At 32.6% G+C, this 18320-nt stretch overlaps 1 protein-coding gene and 2 long non-coding RNA genes across 5 annotated transcripts; 1 reads left to right on the forward strand and 2 right to left on the reverse strand.

The window, feature by feature from the left end:
• The first annotated feature begins 7925 nt into the window (after positions 1-7925).
• LOC7490980 (D-glycerate 3-kinase, chloroplastic) lies at positions 7926-11493 on the forward strand. 3 transcript variants are annotated; one of them, XM_052450095.1, is made up of 12 exons: positions 7926-8337; positions 8809-9292; positions 9483-9562; positions 9655-9706; positions 9787-9828; positions 9967-10045; positions 10121-10152; positions 10237-10305; positions 10613-10729; positions 10797-10913; positions 11005-11055; positions 11154-11493. In XM_052450095.1, exons 2-12 carry the CDS (start codon positions 8882-8884, stop codon positions 11295-11297), a joined length of 1194 nt encoding a protein of 397 aa, XP_052306055.1. In that variant the 5' UTR covers positions 7926-8337; positions 8809-8881; the 3' UTR covers positions 11298-11493. The 3 variants fall into 3 exon arrangements, with proteins under 3 accessions (XP_052306055.1, XP_052306054.1, XP_002298133.2); XM_052450094.1 differs by having other exon boundaries at positions 7930-8337; positions 8907-9292; XM_002298097.4 differs by having other exon boundaries at positions 7943-8337; positions 8907-9292; positions 10613-10687.
• A 474-nt stretch (positions 11494-11967) lies between these two features.
• On the reverse strand, positions 11968-13254 carry LOC112327492 (uncharacterized). Its single transcript, XR_002981763.2, has 2 exons — positions 12524-13254; positions 11968-12358 (listed from the first exon to the last, which is right to left on the reverse strand). It is a non-coding gene; the product is annotated as an uncharacterized LOC112327492 (long non-coding RNA).
• An 838-nt stretch (positions 13255-14092) lies between these two features.
• Positions 14093-15412, reverse strand: LOC127904923 (uncharacterized). The gene is made up of 2 exons (XR_008058354.1): positions 14573-15412; positions 14093-14409 (listed from the first exon to the last, which is right to left on the reverse strand). It is a non-coding gene; the product is annotated as an uncharacterized LOC127904923 (long non-coding RNA).
• Positions 15413-18320: the final 2908 nt, after the last annotated feature.

The following is an 18320-nucleotide window of genomic DNA, read 5'->3' on the forward strand; positions in this document are numbered from 1 at the left end:
TATATGCAAAAAATGAAAGCAAAGACCGAAAGGCAGTCCCTGCTGGTTTATGGTTTTTTGTTTTTCCTGCGCTTTCTCCCTTTTTTTTTCCCTCCTTTGTCCCGTCTTCTGTGTTTTCTTTCTCTCCCTCTCTGGTAACTGAGATGGATGAAGACAACGGTACTGCAGCTTCTGCGCACAGCCGGTGGTCACTGTTTCTGGGGACACTGAAAACGATGGCCACGCCGGTTCTCTGTTCCTTTTCTTTCCTTCTGCTGATGCTCTCTGTGGAGATGATGAGGGAGACGACGATGAAAACGTGCTATGCTGGTTGAGTTCACGCCCCTGCCTCTGTGTTTTTTTCTGCTTTTGACAGTGGCGTTCTGCTTTCTTTTTTTTTCTTTCGTTCCTCTCCTTTTTTCTCTTTTTATGCTCTTTCTTTCTGCGTTTTTTCACCTCTCCTTAGGTCAGCAGCCGAGGCTTCTATATAGCCTATACAGGGCTTTACTTAGGAAACAAATATTACATTAACTCTAGGGTGTATTCTTGGGTGAGCAGAAATAGGAAACCAGAATGTTTGATTCTGATTTTGTGATCAGCACTGATTTCTTTCCTAGTTAGAGGATGGTGTGGCTCTTTTCTTTCCTTCCATAGGGCCAGCTGCTCCCTTTGAAATGAGTCAATAAAAACGTGGTCTCAAGCTCTCCAATCAGCAAGACAAACATGGAAACCAGCAGGAAATTTGCAGAGGAAAAAAAAGGAAAGAAATCAGATGGGTAAGGGTGCATGCAAGGTCTTATTTTCCTTATTCGGTGTGGTAAAAATCCTGTCATTTATGATGATCCAACCCCCCTTTCCAGCTTTCAATATCATTCTTCAATTCAATCCCTCATTTTAACACTTTTCGATTCAGTCCTTGGTCCAAAAAAAATCCTTCGAATCATTCCCGCGAACTTGGGCTATATCCTTCCCGCGACAGAATTTTCTGCCCTCACGTTAGATATTCAAATGGGAATATCTTGAGATTCTGATATCGAAATCAAGTGATTCAAAAGCTCAAATTCATCTACGCGTCTAGGACTACAACCTTGATGAAGGAGTCGAAGTGAGATAAAATCTTTTTACAAAACAGAAACTGACAGTAATCTAGTTGGTCAAAAGGTTCTTGATCTGACAATACTGAGCATCCAAATCTGACTGAGAATCTGCTCTAAGAAAAATGATCCCTAGGACCTAATAAAGGTGTACGTCAATTTTTCAACATGTAATGAGTGACACGATATACCTAGGATGGTCAGATATCGTACGAAACTGAGTCAGAATCAGAGCCTAAGTTGGAACCAAAAAATTGCGACAGCAGCAGAACTATTTTTTAGTGCAAATTCTGAGGGATTTATTCAACCTTAAAGACCAGATAAAAAAGAATGAATTTAGCATTATGAAGACTCCTGATCAACCTAATAAAACCTGATGATTTTGGTAGTAAAGGGGAAGGATAAAAAGAGCAGAAAACAGCTCAAACAAGGTTTCAAAAAACAAAATATTTCTTTCTGTGCTTTTGTCAATCTTCTGGCAAATATGAGCTAAACTCCTACACTCTGTTCAAAAAAAGTATACACCGTCTCCAGCACGTGGGGTCCCAAAATTGAGTAACAACAATGCTGCCCAATAATCCTAGAAACTAAAAGGAAAGTTATCGCCCCTTTGGTTTCCAAGTTAGAATATGATTCTAATCTCAACCTTGTATTTATCTCTTTTTTGGAAGGAAAAGATGTTGCATTTAATGCTCTTTTGTGCAGCAACATGTGTTTCCCAAGTTAGCTTGAATTACTTTGTTTCTTTTGTTATGTTTTCCCCTCACCTAACAAGAAAAATAAAATAAAAATAATAAATCCTAATATTTAAATGAAATAATTAATGTTCTTATACATAATATGAAATTCAAAACTAACTAGGAATCCACAAAACACATGTAAACATCATAAAACAAAGATGGCTGAAATTGATACAAAATTGGCAGCCTTGTTGTTGAAACTTCATGACCCAAATAAGTGTGGATTGGTCCATCTTGTACATGGATTAAATGTACCAAGACCTCCTTTTGATGCTCTAAATGATTTCTAAGTTCAATCTTAGCCAAAACTTGCACAACCAGTCAATTCAATACTTTTTTCAATGCATTCACTTTGTACCTTGTGATAGGCCTATTTGGAATGTGTAATGGGTCCTTGATGTTCGTCGACTAATCCACATCACTTAGGGGCATATATAAAAGTGTCAATCTAAATAATTTAATAGTTCCTCACACATTCTCACATGGAACCTTTTAGCAATGTTAAATCTAGTTAAGCCTGACGTATCAACATGATGACCCATTGACTCGGCCACTAAACCTAGTTAAGTTTCAAAGTAAACCAGGTCAGAGATTACTTAAGTGGGCTAATCAGCTTGACACGTACACCCTTCAATCAGTAGACCTGGCTAAAACTTAGTTTGATTTTTTTTTTTCAAAAATATCAATTTAACATTTTTATAAAAACAAAATAATGACGTTTTAGATTAACCCGAGTCAAACTAGATTTACCCACCCAACCCATGACCTAGGTCATGGCCTTGGCCGGGTTAATTAACCTTGCTTTATGGAATCTATTTTTTATTTAATTAAATAATTATAAAAATAAATATTTGTGTGAAAGAAAACAAATAAAATTATAAATTGAAATGTAATTTTTTCATCGAAATTATTTTTATTTATTCATGTATTTTTTATAACAAAAACTATTATTTTTATTAGCAGCATAGTTCATTGAATAAAAAGTAACAACAATAAAAAAAATAAAGTTCGAAGAAATTATAACAATTTGAAATAAAAAGAAAAAAATGTACATTTCAATAAAAGCTATTTTTCTTGAACTTTTGATGAAAATAAGTTTTTTTACAAGGAGAATTATTTTTTAAGAAACAATTTCATTATGATAGTGAAAGCAAGTTTCTACTTAAAAAATTCATGAATTGATCATCTATATGCAACTATCTTAATAAAATGAGAACAAAAAATTTCAAAATATTATGTAAAATAAAAAATTAAATATTTTATTTTCATTAAATATTAATGAGAATATTATTTTAAAAATTATATATGTTAGGTCAATACATAATTATCCATAAAGCAATCGACAATATCATTATAAAAAAGTCCTAGTCTTCTTAAAAACATTATATTTCTTTTACAGAGAGCATGTTTTATGAATAAAATGCGATGACAATTAAAATAAAGGTTTATCAAATTTTCAACCATTTAAAATAAGTAGGAAAAATGTAATTATTCAATCTAAACTTCATTTTCTTATTAATTCATTTCTTTATTATTTTAACAAAAGCATTTTTTTAATTGTATGTATTGCTTTTTAAATAAAAACCTATTATAATCTTAGAAGCAAGTTTTCAGAAAATATTAAAATAATCTCTCAATATTTTGTATGTGATGGAAGGTAAAAAAAAAAGGTGATAAAATGATGTTAAAAATCTATTAAATTTTAAAAATAAAAATTTTCGTTGATTATTCATGATCATTTTTAATTTTGTTTTTTTTGCATATTAGGTACAATATAACTGAAAAATAAATTGTTAACATTCCCCTAAAGACCTATAATATTATTTGAGAACTACAATAAAATTTAATAATAATCTAAATATCATGATAAATATTTTTTAGAGTAAATTACTCTGATCATCTTATGGTTCGGTCATTTCTTCACTTTGAAACTATGTTTTTGAGTATTACACTTTGCAACTTTGATCAAAGTAGATTTTGAAAATAAACAAAAAGATAATAATACCCCTTCCACTCCATTATTTACATTACATTACAACAAAACATAGCTCATCCTCAACTTGAAAAATCTTTGAGTTTCTTAAAGCATTTCCTCAACATAGAAAGTCTTTTTCTTGCAAATAATCTTTTCACCGGAAAGGTTTCAAAGTCTATAAGTTCATTTCGTAATCTCCAGCTCTTCAACTTATTAGGAAACAATTTTCAGGAAGGACTTGTTGATATTCTAGAATTAAGGCAATTATAACACCTTAAAGGGAGGTGGGAGGTGGATTAAGTGTATCACTAATATTAGCAAATAATACAATTTAATTTAAATAAACACAATAATCAACAATATAATTAAAGTGCTTAAAATAAAAAGATAAGAGAGAAAATTTGCAAACTCATTTTTAACATGGTTCGGCAAGCTTACATTCACACCTCAAGTACCAAATCATACTTGAGTATTGTATTCTTTAACTTGTTCAAGTTTTAGAGTACAATGACCACTTGGTGAATCCACACTAAGATTTTTACATCACTTGAAGATATGCCCTCTTCAATTTTTTTTTGTTGGTGAAAATACCCACGAAAACCAAGAGTTTTATACTAACACTCAAAGGTTTATAAGTGTGATGTTTGTTATCATAATTTACTCTTTTGATAGACTGGATATTATAGCTGAAACTTATAGCATCTCAATATCTCACAAGATAACACTTGTTGTAACTCAATTTTGGGTTCCCAAAAATTATCAAAAAAAGAAAAAGAAAAATGGATAAGGGGGGACTTAATTAAAAGTTGAAGGACTAAATTGAACTTAGTGACCAAGGTTAGGAGCCCAATGACAAAAATAGAGGGTCTAATTGAAGAAAACAATGAGAATTTGAGATCAAATTAAAGAAAGATATTGAATATTAGGGCAGACTTACAAAATACTTAAGTTCAGGGACTTAATCGAACTCTTGAAGAGCCTGATTGATTTAATCGAGGGCTTAATCAAAAGCAAAAGTAAGTTAGAAAGTCAATTTGGCTAAAACCAGAAGAATTAATTAAGTTCAAGGACTTAATTAAATCTTTGATGAGTTTAATTGACTTATTTAAAAACTTAATTGAAGAAAAATTAAGTTTAAAGGCCTAACTCGGATGAATTCACGAAGAATCTTGAAGATTAAAGATTAGGGACACAATTAAAACTTGAAAAGGCTAAATTGATTCAATGAGGGGTTCAATTGAAAGAAATTTAAAGATTAAAGATTAATTGAGAGTCAAATTGAAGAATTTTAAGACTAATGATCACTTTGTAAAAAATACATCAATTTGAGGATTCAATTAAAAAAGGCTAAGGATGAAATTGCAACGAACTCAAAAGATGAGGGTTGATTAGGGTTCCATTACAAAAGATTCAAAATCAAATTAAAAAATACTATAATTTTATTATTCATTATTTTCTTCCCATTAAAACAAAAGAAAAAAATGTGCAAGAACCTTTCAGCCCTAATTTTTCTTCATCTCTTCAGCAAACCGCACATATTTTATGGTAGAGGTAAGAAAAAAACCGAAAAACCGAAAAAACTGAGAAAAATGGAAAAAAAATAACTAAAAAAACCGAACCGTGAAAAAAACCGATTAAACCGATTAAAATTTTAAAAAACCTGACTGGTTCGGTTTCGATTTATAAGCTTGAAATCAAAAAAACCGAACCCAACCCAAAAAAAAAACCAGAAAAAACTGAGCCAAACCGGAAAAAAACCGAGCCAAATCGAAAAAACCGAGCTAAATCGAAAAAACCGAGCAAACCGGTTTGAACCGGTTTTTGTCCAAAAAAACCGAACCGAAACCGGTCGGTTTGAACCGGTTTCGGTTTTTTTAAAAAAATTTTGATTTTATTATTTTTTTATAAAAACTGAACCGAACTAAAAATAATCACCCTTATTTTATGCTAACTTACACTCAATTACTTGTACTTCACTTTTTAAGTTAAATTACAGCTCCGATTGCTCAAAAAATAACTGTAAATTCTCTTTCAAAAACAGTATCCAGTGCTACCCCACCTATAAAAACAGCCTTGTATCATTTACCGGTTACAAAGCAGGACAAGCTTAGCTTCTATCAATGTCCAGAATCTATCCCCAAACATTAATGGTTTAAGACGAACCATCTCATAGGATCCAAAGCCTATAAAATAGCTCAAAAACCTTAAACCAGGGGAGGCGGGGCACTTTTCAGCCTCCTGTGCACTCCTCCTCAACACCACCACCAGCCTCTCCCCAGCACCACCGTGACCTCCTTAACCACTCCAGCAGCTTCAAACGTGAGCAGAGTCTTCATTCCAGTAAACAGCTTCTCCTTGCACTAGCACCAGCCATGACAGCTCCTCCTTCCAGCGGTGTTACCTTCTCTGCACGTCTAGTGGAATCACGCCATTACTAAGCGGATAATTAGTTTCAGTCCAGCAGAGGTTCCCATTGCCAGCAGAGGGCCAGTTTCAATCCAACCCCATGCAGTGTCCAGTAACTCTTCATCTCCACAGCACTGACTCTCCTCCTCTAGCTCGCTGTCGTGATCTCCTCTCTTCTGCACCAGCGTTGTGGACGAGAATTCCATCAACAAAGTCTTCAGCAGTTGCACCGTGACCTATGATCAATCCATGGGCATTAATTAGGATCTACTCTAACCAAGAATATTGTCAGGCCCGCTGACCTTTTTTGTTGTTAAAGCTTTGGAGGCAAAAGGTTTGATTTCTTTTAGTTTCGTATGGAGGTTCTCTTGACATGAAAAGGGTTTGAAAAATAACTCTTTCTTTTATGTGCCTTGATTAAACTAGCATCCTAAAAGGGCATAGCAATGTTTGTTTCCAAAGGATATGGAGGATCTTAGTTTTTGTTTGCAGAATCAGTCATTTTGATCCTATTGTGGCCAAACTCATGCTTAATTTTTGTTTAGGTTTAGCTTTAAAAGATTTTGGGTCGTTTTCTTTTCCTGGATCAAGGCTTTTTGTTTGTTTAAAAAGAGATGGCCATACGTTTTTCTTTGGAAGAGCCTGGGCTGAGCCCTTTTATTGCCTAAGGCTATGTTTGGTTCAATGAAAATTTACAAAGGAAGAAAAATGCCTTTTTTGGTCCTTAAAATATGTTTTACAAACATGCCCTATCAATTTTCCAGCGGTATTCTCTTTTCTTTTTTCTAGTGTTTTGCCGAACAAACCCCAAATAATTTTCAAGAATTCTGAAAAAAATTCAAGTACTATTTTAAAATTATTTATGAATCCCTCGTATGTTTCTCAACCATTTCATTTAATTTTAGGCTGTAAATTTATACTGTAAGATACTGGCCTGATATTAAATATACATGTTTGTCTTCAAAATTTCAGAAAATTACAAAAAAATCAAAACAATTCCTTAGTTAAAAAACACAAAAACACATTTATTTTTATTTGTGTGCATATAACTGAATTCTAAAAAATATTTCATGTATATTTTATAAAAAAATAAAAAAATTGAATTTTCATCATACTTTGAAAAATATAAAAAATCAATTAGTGAGTGTTATAATTAATTTATGATTATTTATAAGGATTTGATCAACATTTCAAAAATACCACAAAAAATAATTTGTTTAATTAATATATTGGGTATGAATTTTACAATGTAATGCATATCCCTGTTACAAAATTAAATGAATTAACAAAATAAAATGTCAGAAATTAGTTATAGACTTTAATATTTGAGGGTATAAAATTATACTGTAAAACATATCCCCAGATATAAAAGATATAAAATAAAAATAAATAAACAATTAAAACTTAAACCTTAAAATGATTAGATTTTAGCTCAATAAAATAAAACCTTTTACTGAAAACATCTTTCTTAAACATTAAATAAAGTAATAAATAGAAATAAAAGTTTTTTAAAAAATCAACCCAGCTTTTTTATATTAAACTAATTTTTTTATTTAAATTTTTATAAATTATTAATTTTTTTTAGTGATTATAATATTATATAATAATTTTTAAATTTTTAAATTTTATAATTTATCTCAATACATTTAAAAAAAAAAACATTGATGAGAAGGAAAACCCGAGCACTGAACACCGTGAACGCCATGACAACACATACAGGATTAGTTCCGAGCACTAAACACCGTGCACGCCATGACAAAACTTACAGGATTAGAAATAAATGATAAAATAAAGGATGCATGGGTTTTGTAACGGTGCTCCTAAAAATTAAAAGATTGACTACGGTATCTGAGCCGCAGCTTTTTAGAGAGAGAGAATGGCGGTTTTCAATATTTTATCAACTTCCGCCGGCGCAGGCGCTACCTTCTCATTTCTTTCCTCCTCTTCTTCTTTTTTAATTCTAATAATTATTTTAACAATTATTGTTATTGTTATTATTATTATTCTAATAACTATTACAGTAATAAAAAATTCCCAACCCCTCGTGTTTATCACTTCTCTCTTGTCTCTTCTCAAACCAAATCAAAATCATCTTCAAAGAGAGAGCTCTCTGAAATGGATACCCATTTCTTCTCCAAGTCAGGTTAATTTCCCACCTTCCATTCCTTTTCTTTTTTGCACTTAATACTTTAAATACCGTTTTATTATGATAATGGGCTTCTGTTTTTTATTTTTTATTTTAGTTTTTATTAAAGCTTAGAAACTGAAGAAGATTTGTCATTAGTTTTTTTATTTTATTAAATGAAAGATGATTCCCAGTTTAAAATTTTAGGAGAGGAAGTCATTGATGTCGAAAGAAGTGATTGTTTACCTCAATATTTGCGGAAATTTACAATATCTGATCCAATCTAGTTTGCATGTTACAAGGTTAAGGTTTCAATATAGATAGTGTCACTCCCTTTTCTGTCTCCTGTCTCTTTAAAACTTTCAAGGATTTCATTTCCATGTAGTATTCTCACAAGGAAAAAAAGAGAAAGGAAATGCAACATGAATTCTTTGCATGTCGTGTGTGATGCTGTTGGCTTACTAACTGTCTATGCATTTGAATGGTCAGATTGTAGAGCTGTTTGGACAGATGGGCTTTCTTTCTTTGTTGACGTTTTGCATGAAGAATATCATAAAATACGATGATCTTTCTAATGCTGTGTGCAGGCAGTGGATATTCCTGGATTCAAGGCAGCTCCGTGCATCAGAACTCAACTTCCAGCAATAAAAGGATGCAGGGTCCATTGTGTTCGGTGTTTCCCTCAACACCTGCACAAGTCTCTCCCGTGGAGGACCTTTACGAATTTATTTGCTCGGGTCCTCTTATAAGCAAGTTGGGTTTGACCTCAGAAAGGATTGCTGACTCCATCGACAAGTGGTTATCACATGGCTCGCGCTTGTGCCGATTGTTTCAGCTTAATGAATTGTACCTTACTGCTCCTCAGAAAGCAAGGTTGTATCACTATTATATACCGGTCTTTGTATGGTGTGAAGATAAGATTTCCAAGCACGTGTCCCAGTTCAAAGACTCGGAACATATACCTCCTTTAGTGGTACGCATGTAATTTCCTTGTAACTGTTTTCAATTCTGATGCAAGTGCCTACACTAGCTCTCATTCCGTTAGCATATTTCAGAAAGAAAGGCCGCAGGGTATTTATTAAGCCATGCAGTCATGCTGCAAAGAATGCTAGTTGCTATGCAGTTCTTTTCATCTCATGATGCTGACATCTGGTTTGGTGCAGATTGGTTTTAGTGCTCCACAAGGTTGTGGAAAGACCACACTTGTCTTTGCTCTTAGTTATCTCTTCCAGACAACTGGCAGGTACATGCTATCATACAAGTATGTGTAATAGCTGTAAATTATTTCTCAATTGTCAGTTAGTTCTTAATAAAGTTGTTGCCTTCCCCTATCAGGAAGTCCGCAACATTATCCATAGATGATTTTTATTTAACGGCAGAGGGTCAGGTAAATTTTAGGGACTTCCTTGCATTTCCTTGCTTTATCTTCATGTTTTAGTTGCTGACGCAAATTTTCATGAATTCCAGGCCAATCTAAGAGAAGCCAATCCAGGAAATGCGCTTCTAGAGGTAGCAATCAACATGTTTTATAAAAAATTGTCAAATAAAAGAAGTTAATGAGATGTTTTTAATCATCAGAAAACCAAACAATTTGGTTTCTGTCTTGTTTTATCTTTTCTTTTCTTTTCTTATTTTGATTATTTCCAGTTTCGAGGAAATGCTGGGAGTCATGATCTTCCATTCTCAATTGAAACACTGTCTGCTTTAAGCAAACTGAAGAAAGCAGGTAAGAGTTTGCTTCAGTTATCTTCTTTGCACTTTGGTATCTTATTTTGATTTGGTACCCATATCAAGTGTTCAGGTATGAACATGAAGCTGCCTCGATATGATAAAGTAAGTTTACTGTAGTGTTAGTTTTGCTCTGTTCTCGATTAATTGAGCCTAGAGTTGTTAATGATAGGTTCTTCTTCTTTGTAGTCTGCATACAGTGGAAGAGGTGACAGAGCTGATCCTTCAACATGGCCAGAGGTTGAAGCACCATTAACAGTAAGAAAATCTTGAATTTATAGCTGGCAAAATAGGTGCTTTTGAGTTGGCATGAATTTTCACTGGCTCAAAAAAGAAAACATAGAGCATACAGCACCCTGACCATGTCAAATTGGTTGTTAATATATTCATCATTACAATAGCTTTGAATCCAAGTTAACAACAGCAGTTGGGTTTAGAAGTAAGATTGCATTTTGGTGTGGGGGTGGGACAGAACCCAAAGTGGTCAGTTCGTTATTTATTTCTATTTTGAAGACGGGAAATCTGTAAATGATCCTTTTCTCACGTGCTTTGGATAATTCTGTAGGTGGTTCTATTTGAAGGTTGGATGCTTGGTTTTAAACCACTTCCAGTGGAAGTCGTCCAAGCAGTTGATCCTCAGGTTAATTTTATTTACAAGTGCCTCGGGATACTCTTCATACAGGTCATTTTCTTCTTATGGTATTTGACCATTAATTGTAGCTTAAGCTTACATTATTTTTTTGAGACAGCTAGAGATCGTAAATAAGAATCTTGAAGCTTATTATGATGCATGGGACAAGTTCGTTAAGGCATGGGTAGTCATCAAGATTCAGGACCCTAGTTGTGTCAACCAATGGCGTTTGCAGGTTTCTTGTTAAATCTAACATGATTTCACGCTGCCATCAAAGAACTCATCTCATAAGCTGCATCTTTGACTAATGTCATGGGGTTTTGCAGGCAGAGATTGCCATGAGGGAGGCAGGCAACCCCGGGATGACTGATGAAGAGGTATGCCTTCATTTCCATTAACATAATAAACTATTTTGACAGATTTTAAAGTGAAGTCCGTGTTCTATGCTGAAGCTTTTTATGGTGTTCATTTGCAGGTCAAAGATTTCGTTTCTCGTTACCTACCAGCATACAAGGCTTACCTTCCCACCCTTTATGCTGAAGGACCCAGGGGTTCACATCCAGAGAATCTCCTCCTCATCGAAATTGATGAAGGAAGAAATCCTATCCTAGGTAATTAGATGACTATTTCAGAGCGAAGATTGATCTGAAGGGCCAATTTTGATTTCTTCAAGTGGTGTCATGCAATTTTTTGCATGGGCGTCTGTATTTGTCTGTATCATTAAAGGGGAACATTCATATGTAAATGCATAAATGTAATCTAATTGTACAATGTAACATAACATGGTTGCTCAAATGAATGGAAAATCTTGTTAAGCCTCGTGTTATTGTCTGGACTTGAGATCATGGTGTCTATGGAATTGGCAGAATATGCCACGGATGGCACGCAGTTCCCACCAAGAATTCCTACTTTGCTCAAGGCAGCAAGAAATCACTTTTTTTCCCATGAATTTGCCTAGTCATCAAGCTTCTGGTAGGTCTACAAATGAAGCTTTTCCGTCTTCACCAAGTGCAATGGGTAAAACGTGAACAGTCGTTGTAACATCTTTATTTCTCCTGGTGAAAACATTCATCTGTATGGAACAAGTGGTAATCTCACTTCAAACAAACAATTGGCAGGTTGGCACTGCTCCCTCCCAATTTCAAGAGGTAGATTTTATTTTGGAACGAATTTTGGCCACCATTTCCGCTCTGTTTTACGAATTATAAGAAAAAACTCCGCAGTTTATCCCCTAAAACACATACTTCAATCAACGAACAGACCTAACTGGTGATCGAACACATCTCACATGGATCACGAAGCTAATGTTTCAAAGAAATAACATGAAAAAGAACCAACTTTTTACATGCTGATGAGACTCACACAATTGGAAAATTACGGAACATGGAAAATATATGGAATTACATTCATCTTCACACTACTTCCATTTCCTGGACTAGTGATCTAAGCACAGCAGCAACCCTGCACACAGCACTCACAAGTTTCACGGCAGCAACATAGAGCGAACAAGCTGATGAGACTTCACACAATTGGAAAATTACGGAACATGGAAAATATGGAATTACTTTCATCTTCATACTACTTCCATTTCTTGGACTGGTGATCTAAGCACAGCAGCAACACTTCACACAGCATTCACAAGTTTCACTGCAGCAACAGCAGCAACATAGAGCGAAGAAGCTGTATCACAAGCACAACAGCATCGTCATCATCAAAATCCATGAATAAGTAAAGATATACTGACAAAAAAACGAATCAAACAGTACACTGGATATGAACCAGTCAAGAGAACAAAAGAAAAAAAAAGGTGATAGAAAGAAAACAAAAGAAGATGGATATACTGACAAGGCATAGAGGCAGCCTTTGTTCTCGTGGCGTCTCTTAACGTGATCATAGTATGACATCTCTTGCTGTGACGGTGCATCCATTTCTGCAGTGCTGATCTCTTATGTGCTGAGGATTGGATGAAGAAGAACACACAATTCTGCGAATTTGGAAGGGACTCCAAAATACATATAGGCAGTAATTAACATAGAGGGTCTGAGACTTGCCTATCCACCTTATTATGGTAGTTGTTGGAGAGTAGCTAGGACGGGCCCTCTTCAATATTTTTCTAATAATAATCTCAAAAAAATACTGCTATATCCGAGAAATGAATTCCATCTTACTGGACCTGTTTATTTCTTGAAATTTTTTTTTTTGAAAAGCAAATTTCATAAAAGTGAATTATTTTCTGATATTTGACAGTGTAATAAAAAAATAAGTTGGAAAACACTTTCCAGTGTTTGGTTATATCATGGAAAATGAGATAGAAAATAACTTATTAATGTTTTATTTTTCTCAAGTTTATTAAAATAATGAGGAACAAATCTTACAAATTAAAAAGTTGAATGAGAGTGAAATTGAAAAAAAATATACTTTCATAAATTATCTCAAATAAAATAAATAATAATCAAAATAATAGAGATCAAATCTAAAAAAAAAATGAAAGATGAAGAAATTAAAATAATAATAATTAACATTTCATAAATTATTTCAAATAAAATAAGTAACAATCAAAAGAACGAGGACCAAATTTGATACATAAAAAATTTCAATAAAAAAATGATAAGGAAAAAACAAATAACAATTATAAAAATAAGGACCAAAGTTAATATAAAAATTAAATTTTAAAAGATGAAATTGAAAAATAAATATTCAAAACAATATATATATATATATATCAATCAAAAGTTTGATGACCAAATTTGATATAATTAGCAAATAATATGACATTTCTAAATTTTTCACAACTTCTAGAAAGTATTTTCCGCCCAAATTTTTCAGGGAAACACTTTCATGGAAACCAAGTTAAATTTTTCTTCGACTGAAAAGTGTTTTTCGTTAACCAACTTTTTTAATGGCAAACAAACACAGAAAAATTTAGAAAATAATTTCTCAAAAAAAAGCCTTAGAGCCTTCTTCCACGTGATAATGTTTAATGTTCTAGCCCGCAGGCAGTTATATGTCAACGTTAATATGCCAACGCTTGTCAGGCACTGATTAATTCCCCGACTTTTTAATGTTGAGCATCACTTTAGAATACCAATTAACGGATAAGAAATTAGCATTTAGAGAGGGAAAAATGTTTTCCAATTAATTATTAAAAAAGAGAGAGCTTATACTATGCCTGCTTGATAGATTAGTGGCTGATCAAGGCATTTCAAAGTTAAATTTTGCAGAGGAGGATCAACATGAGAAATATAAGATTTACTAGAATGAGAATGAGCTTCCAACTCGTTTGGTGAAGAAGCTCCACTTGCTCTCCATTTCACATGAATTGAAGGGAGGTTCTTCATTCATTCTTGCCCTATTTGCTTAACAAGTAATTAAAATGACAAATTATAGTAATAGTTATTATAACAAAAGCTAAAGTTTTTTTTTTTTTTCAGTCCTTGACATTTTATTTTTTAATTGCAGTTTTTTATATCTAATTTGATAATTAATTTGTTTAAGAACGAACAAAATTCAAAACAAGGAGATCAAAATGTTAAAAAAAAAAAACCATTGCCAATCTAAAATTCAGGGGAAAAAATTCATACTACTTCCATTTCTTGGACTAGTGATCTAAGCACAGCAGCGACACTGCACACAGATGCACACAGCACTCACAACCACTGAGGCAACAGAGCTCACAAGTTTTACCGTCACAAGTTTCACTGCAGCAACAGCAGCAACATAGAGCGAAGAAGCTGTATCACAAGCACAACAGCATCATCATCAAAATCCATGAATAAGTAAAGATATACTGACAAAAAAACCAATCAAACAGTACACTGGATATGAACCAGTCAAGAGAACAAAAGAAAAAAAAAAGGTGCTAGAAAGAAAACGAAAGAAGATGGATATACTGACAAGGCATAGAGGCAGCCTTTGTCCTCGTGGCGTCTCTTAACGTGATCATAGTATGACATCTCTTGCTGTGATGGTGCATCCATTTCTACAGTGCTGATCTCTTATGTGCTGATGATTGGATGAAGAAGAACACACAATTCTGCGAATTTGGAAGGGACTGCGAATTTGGACGGCCCCTCTTCAATATTTTTCTAATAATAATCTCAAAAAAATCCAGCTATATTAGTCCATCTTCTTAGAAGAGCTGTCTTCCACATGATAATGTTTAATGTTCTATCCCGCAGGGTCAATGTTGATATGCCAATGGTTGTCAGGCACTGATTAATTCCCCCTCAATCTGAGAAACTTTTTTTTTTTCAGTCCTTGGCTTTTTGTTTTTTATTTTTTGATTGAAGTTTTTTATATCCAATTTGATAATTAATTTGTTTAAGAATGAACAAAATTCAAAACAAGGAGATCAAAATGTTTAAAAAACAAACCATGGACAATCTAAAATTAAGGGGAAAAGTTATTCTTCCCTCTCATACTTTTCTTTTTCTTCCTCTAGAGTCCCTATATTTTCTAAATTCCAACTTTGGTTTGAAAGTTCATTTTCTTAATATTTTAATCCCTGAATTAGAGAGAAGAGTGAGAAAGTCGTTTGAAAAAGGCTACGAGAGAGAAAGTCATCAGTTTTTGCACTTTTCAGTGATGAAACCTGTCGTTTTTAGTGTCAATATGTTCTATTCGACGAGGAGAATTCGATGGTGGTGATTTTTTTCTTCTATAAACATGCTTGGAAAAGGAGATCGAGTTCTATTTTGATTTTTTTTAATTAATTGATTTTTGTTTTTGGTGTTTATTACATGTTTTTGGGTAAAAATAGGTTGAAAAATAAATTTTCAACCCAAATCCCCCCGCCAAAGTAGTGGCCAGATTTTGGGCTGGATAGTAGTAGTAGGCGATGCGTCAATTATTTCTTCTTTTTCTTTTTCTTTTTCTTGTTTTGAAAAAAAAGAAGCAAATGACATGCTCAAAAGAGAACAATAAAATATTGTCCATGACTGCAAGCCTGCCCTAGGCTCATGTGCCTAGGATTCTTTGAGGATTAGGCATGCATGTCTGCTTTTTTTTAAAAAAAAATTCTATTATTTAATATTTGATTTATTTTCTATAAACATGCTTGAAAAAGTAAATTGAGTTTTTTGAATCCATTAATTTTCATTTTTTTGAATTGATTGATTTTTATTTTCTGGTGATTTTGAGTTTTTTTAAAGTTGATAGGTGGTTTCTGAAGGTTTTTATGGTATTTAATTATGTGTTTTTAGATAAAGATAGATTGAAAAACAAATTTTCAACCCAAAAAACCTCACCCCTCAATTCTTCAACCACCATAATGGTGACCAAATTCTTGGTTGGGTAGTAGTAGGCGACACGCTAGTTTTTTTTTTAAAAAAATTTAGAGACGAGTAACATGTCATCCATCCTTTAAAAAAAAACTAAATACTTTCAAGGATTCTATGCCTGCCCCAGGACCATGTGCCTGGGATTTCTTAAGGTCTAGGCGCGCTCGCCTAATCTATTTTTGTTTTTTTTTAATTTTGTTTTTTAATATTGGTATTTTGTTGAAATTTTGTTTTTGAATTTGTTTTTATGAGATAATCTGATCTCATAACTTAAATCATAATTTTAAAAAATTAGTCTAATTTAACTTTGATTTATTTTAGGTTTTTTTAAAAAAAATTAAATTAATTCTTCGATATTAAACTGTTAAACCTTTAATTTCATGATTTTTTCAGGTTTTTTTCTTATAAGATTATCCTCGTAGCTAAAAGACCCAAACCTAAGCAGACGCGTGCACGATTGCCTTTCTTTAAAAATCCTTTCTAAACAACATGATAATGAAATGAGGGTGATCACTGACCAGGCATTTTCCAAGTGTATGGTGTGAAACTATGCTTTGTTTGTAGTCTTGTAGAGCTTAACCTATGAAGCTGCATTCATTCATTTCGTGGTTACCAGTAGTAGATGAATCCACAGATTACTCCAATTTAAAGTCCTTTTGGATTTCGATAGTGATATCATATATCTTAGGGAGCAGGAAAAGACGCTTTGTATGTTCGTAATCTTCCAATTCTGTCTTTGAGTTGACCTCAAGACCAAGCCGTGTATTTGTATTTATTCTTTAATATTTGGTTAATTTTAAATTATTTTTTATTTTTTATTATAAAATTAAATAAAAAAAAGTTAGTGATCATTGAGGTTCATAACTCATATTATATATTTGGTGAGGTAACTCAAGTTGATACAAGTCAATCCAATATCAAGTTCTCTCAATGTGTTTTTTAAAAAAAGATGGAATTTTAATTTTTTTTAAAAATATCAAACCATATTTTTACCGATTATTTTTTTAAATAAAAAAGATTCTAGTCTAACTTGAGCATAGCGTGAGAAGTAACCTAGTAACAAAAACTAAAACACATAGGGAATTCACTATACTAGTGAATGATATTATTTTTTTAGCCTTCAACTTCTTCTTTTTTATTTTAGCTTTAGATGCCAAATTTTATGACCAATTTATCAAAATTTGTTAAGAAAATAAAAATTCAACAATAAAGGATCAAAGTGTGAAATAAAGAGAAAACTTATGACCAATCTAAAATTCAGGGGAAAAGTTATTCTTCATCCTCTAACTTTCATTTTTCTTCATTCGTGATCTTTATAGTTTATGTAACTTCAATTTTGGTTTAAAAATCAATTTTCTTAACATTTCATTATATAGGTGAAGTAGAGGAGAGAGAAAGCCAACTTTAAATGGTGAAGAGAGAGAAGGTGTTTGGTTTGACCACTTTTAAGAGATGAAAGTTGTTGTTATTAGTGTCAACAAGTTACATTAAATTGAAATTAATAATAATGCTAAATAGTTTTTCATGATCTAGATATTATTTTTGCGTAAAAAAAACTTTTGGTTCCACATGCCGCGTAGCACAAAAAAATAACCTAGTAATTAAGCTATTATGTGAATGCGAATTGAATATAAAATTGATCCTTTTGGTCCTGATATTCATACCAAAAAGTTAACTCACAACTTATATATCTTAAGTTTGGTCGATTGCATTCAAGAATACTCAAATGTGGATCAATTGTTTCAATCGAAAATAATTTTTTTTTGAATGATCAATTAATAGCTAACATGAAACGGAAAGAGAAAGGGTAGTTTTTCAATAGAATTCACATGTATAGAATGTCATATTAAAAAAGAGGTAGTTTTAGTCTTTTAGATTAGACTACTTTAGTTCAAGCATTATGTCTCGTGAGTTGGACTAAAAATTTCTTGAACATAAAATAAAAAAACATATCTAAGTTGCGGGGAGTTATTTGATATTATTATTAAATCTAGTTCAACAAATCAAACTTTAAAACTCCTAACTCAAGTTCTTGCCAAATCCGGGTTTCTAATTAAATCAAATGGAAGTTGCTTTAAAGTGATCCAGTCGACTTGGGGGAGTTCAAAAATAAAAACAAAAATAAAAATCAAAGGACAAAAAATGACATATAAAACAAAGACTAGATATGCGAGTTTAAAGGTAACATAGACGATCATTAAAAAGGGGTTTAACTTAAAAAAATTGAAACTGAAATATTTTTTTTAATATTGAGACGATGATGTATTGGATCAATTCTAGCTAATCTGGGTTAATTCACCAAACTTGTGTCCTGGGTTATGGATTCCAATAGGTTCAATAAAAGTTTTTATTTTAATTATATG

This window comes from Populus trichocarpa, chromosome 1 (genome assembly GCF_000002775.5).
Source record: "Populus trichocarpa isolate Nisqually-1 chromosome 1, P.trichocarpa_v4.1, whole genome shotgun sequence".
NCBI lineage: Eukaryota > Viridiplantae > Streptophyta > Magnoliopsida > Malpighiales > Salicaceae > Populus > Populus trichocarpa.

Coding starts and splice junctions, on each gene's coding strand:
- LOC7490980 (XM_052450094.1), top strand. CDS start 8,310: ATGGATACCCATTTCTTCTCCAAGTCAG. Junction 9,829..9,966: donor CAGGAAATGCGCTTCTAGAG/GTAGCAATCAAC, acceptor GATTATTTCCAG/TTTCGAGGAAATGCTGGGAG. Junction 10,046..10,120: donor AAGCAAACTGAAGAAAGCAG/GTAAGAGTTTGC, acceptor TCAAGTGTTCAG/GTATGAACATGAAGCTGCCT.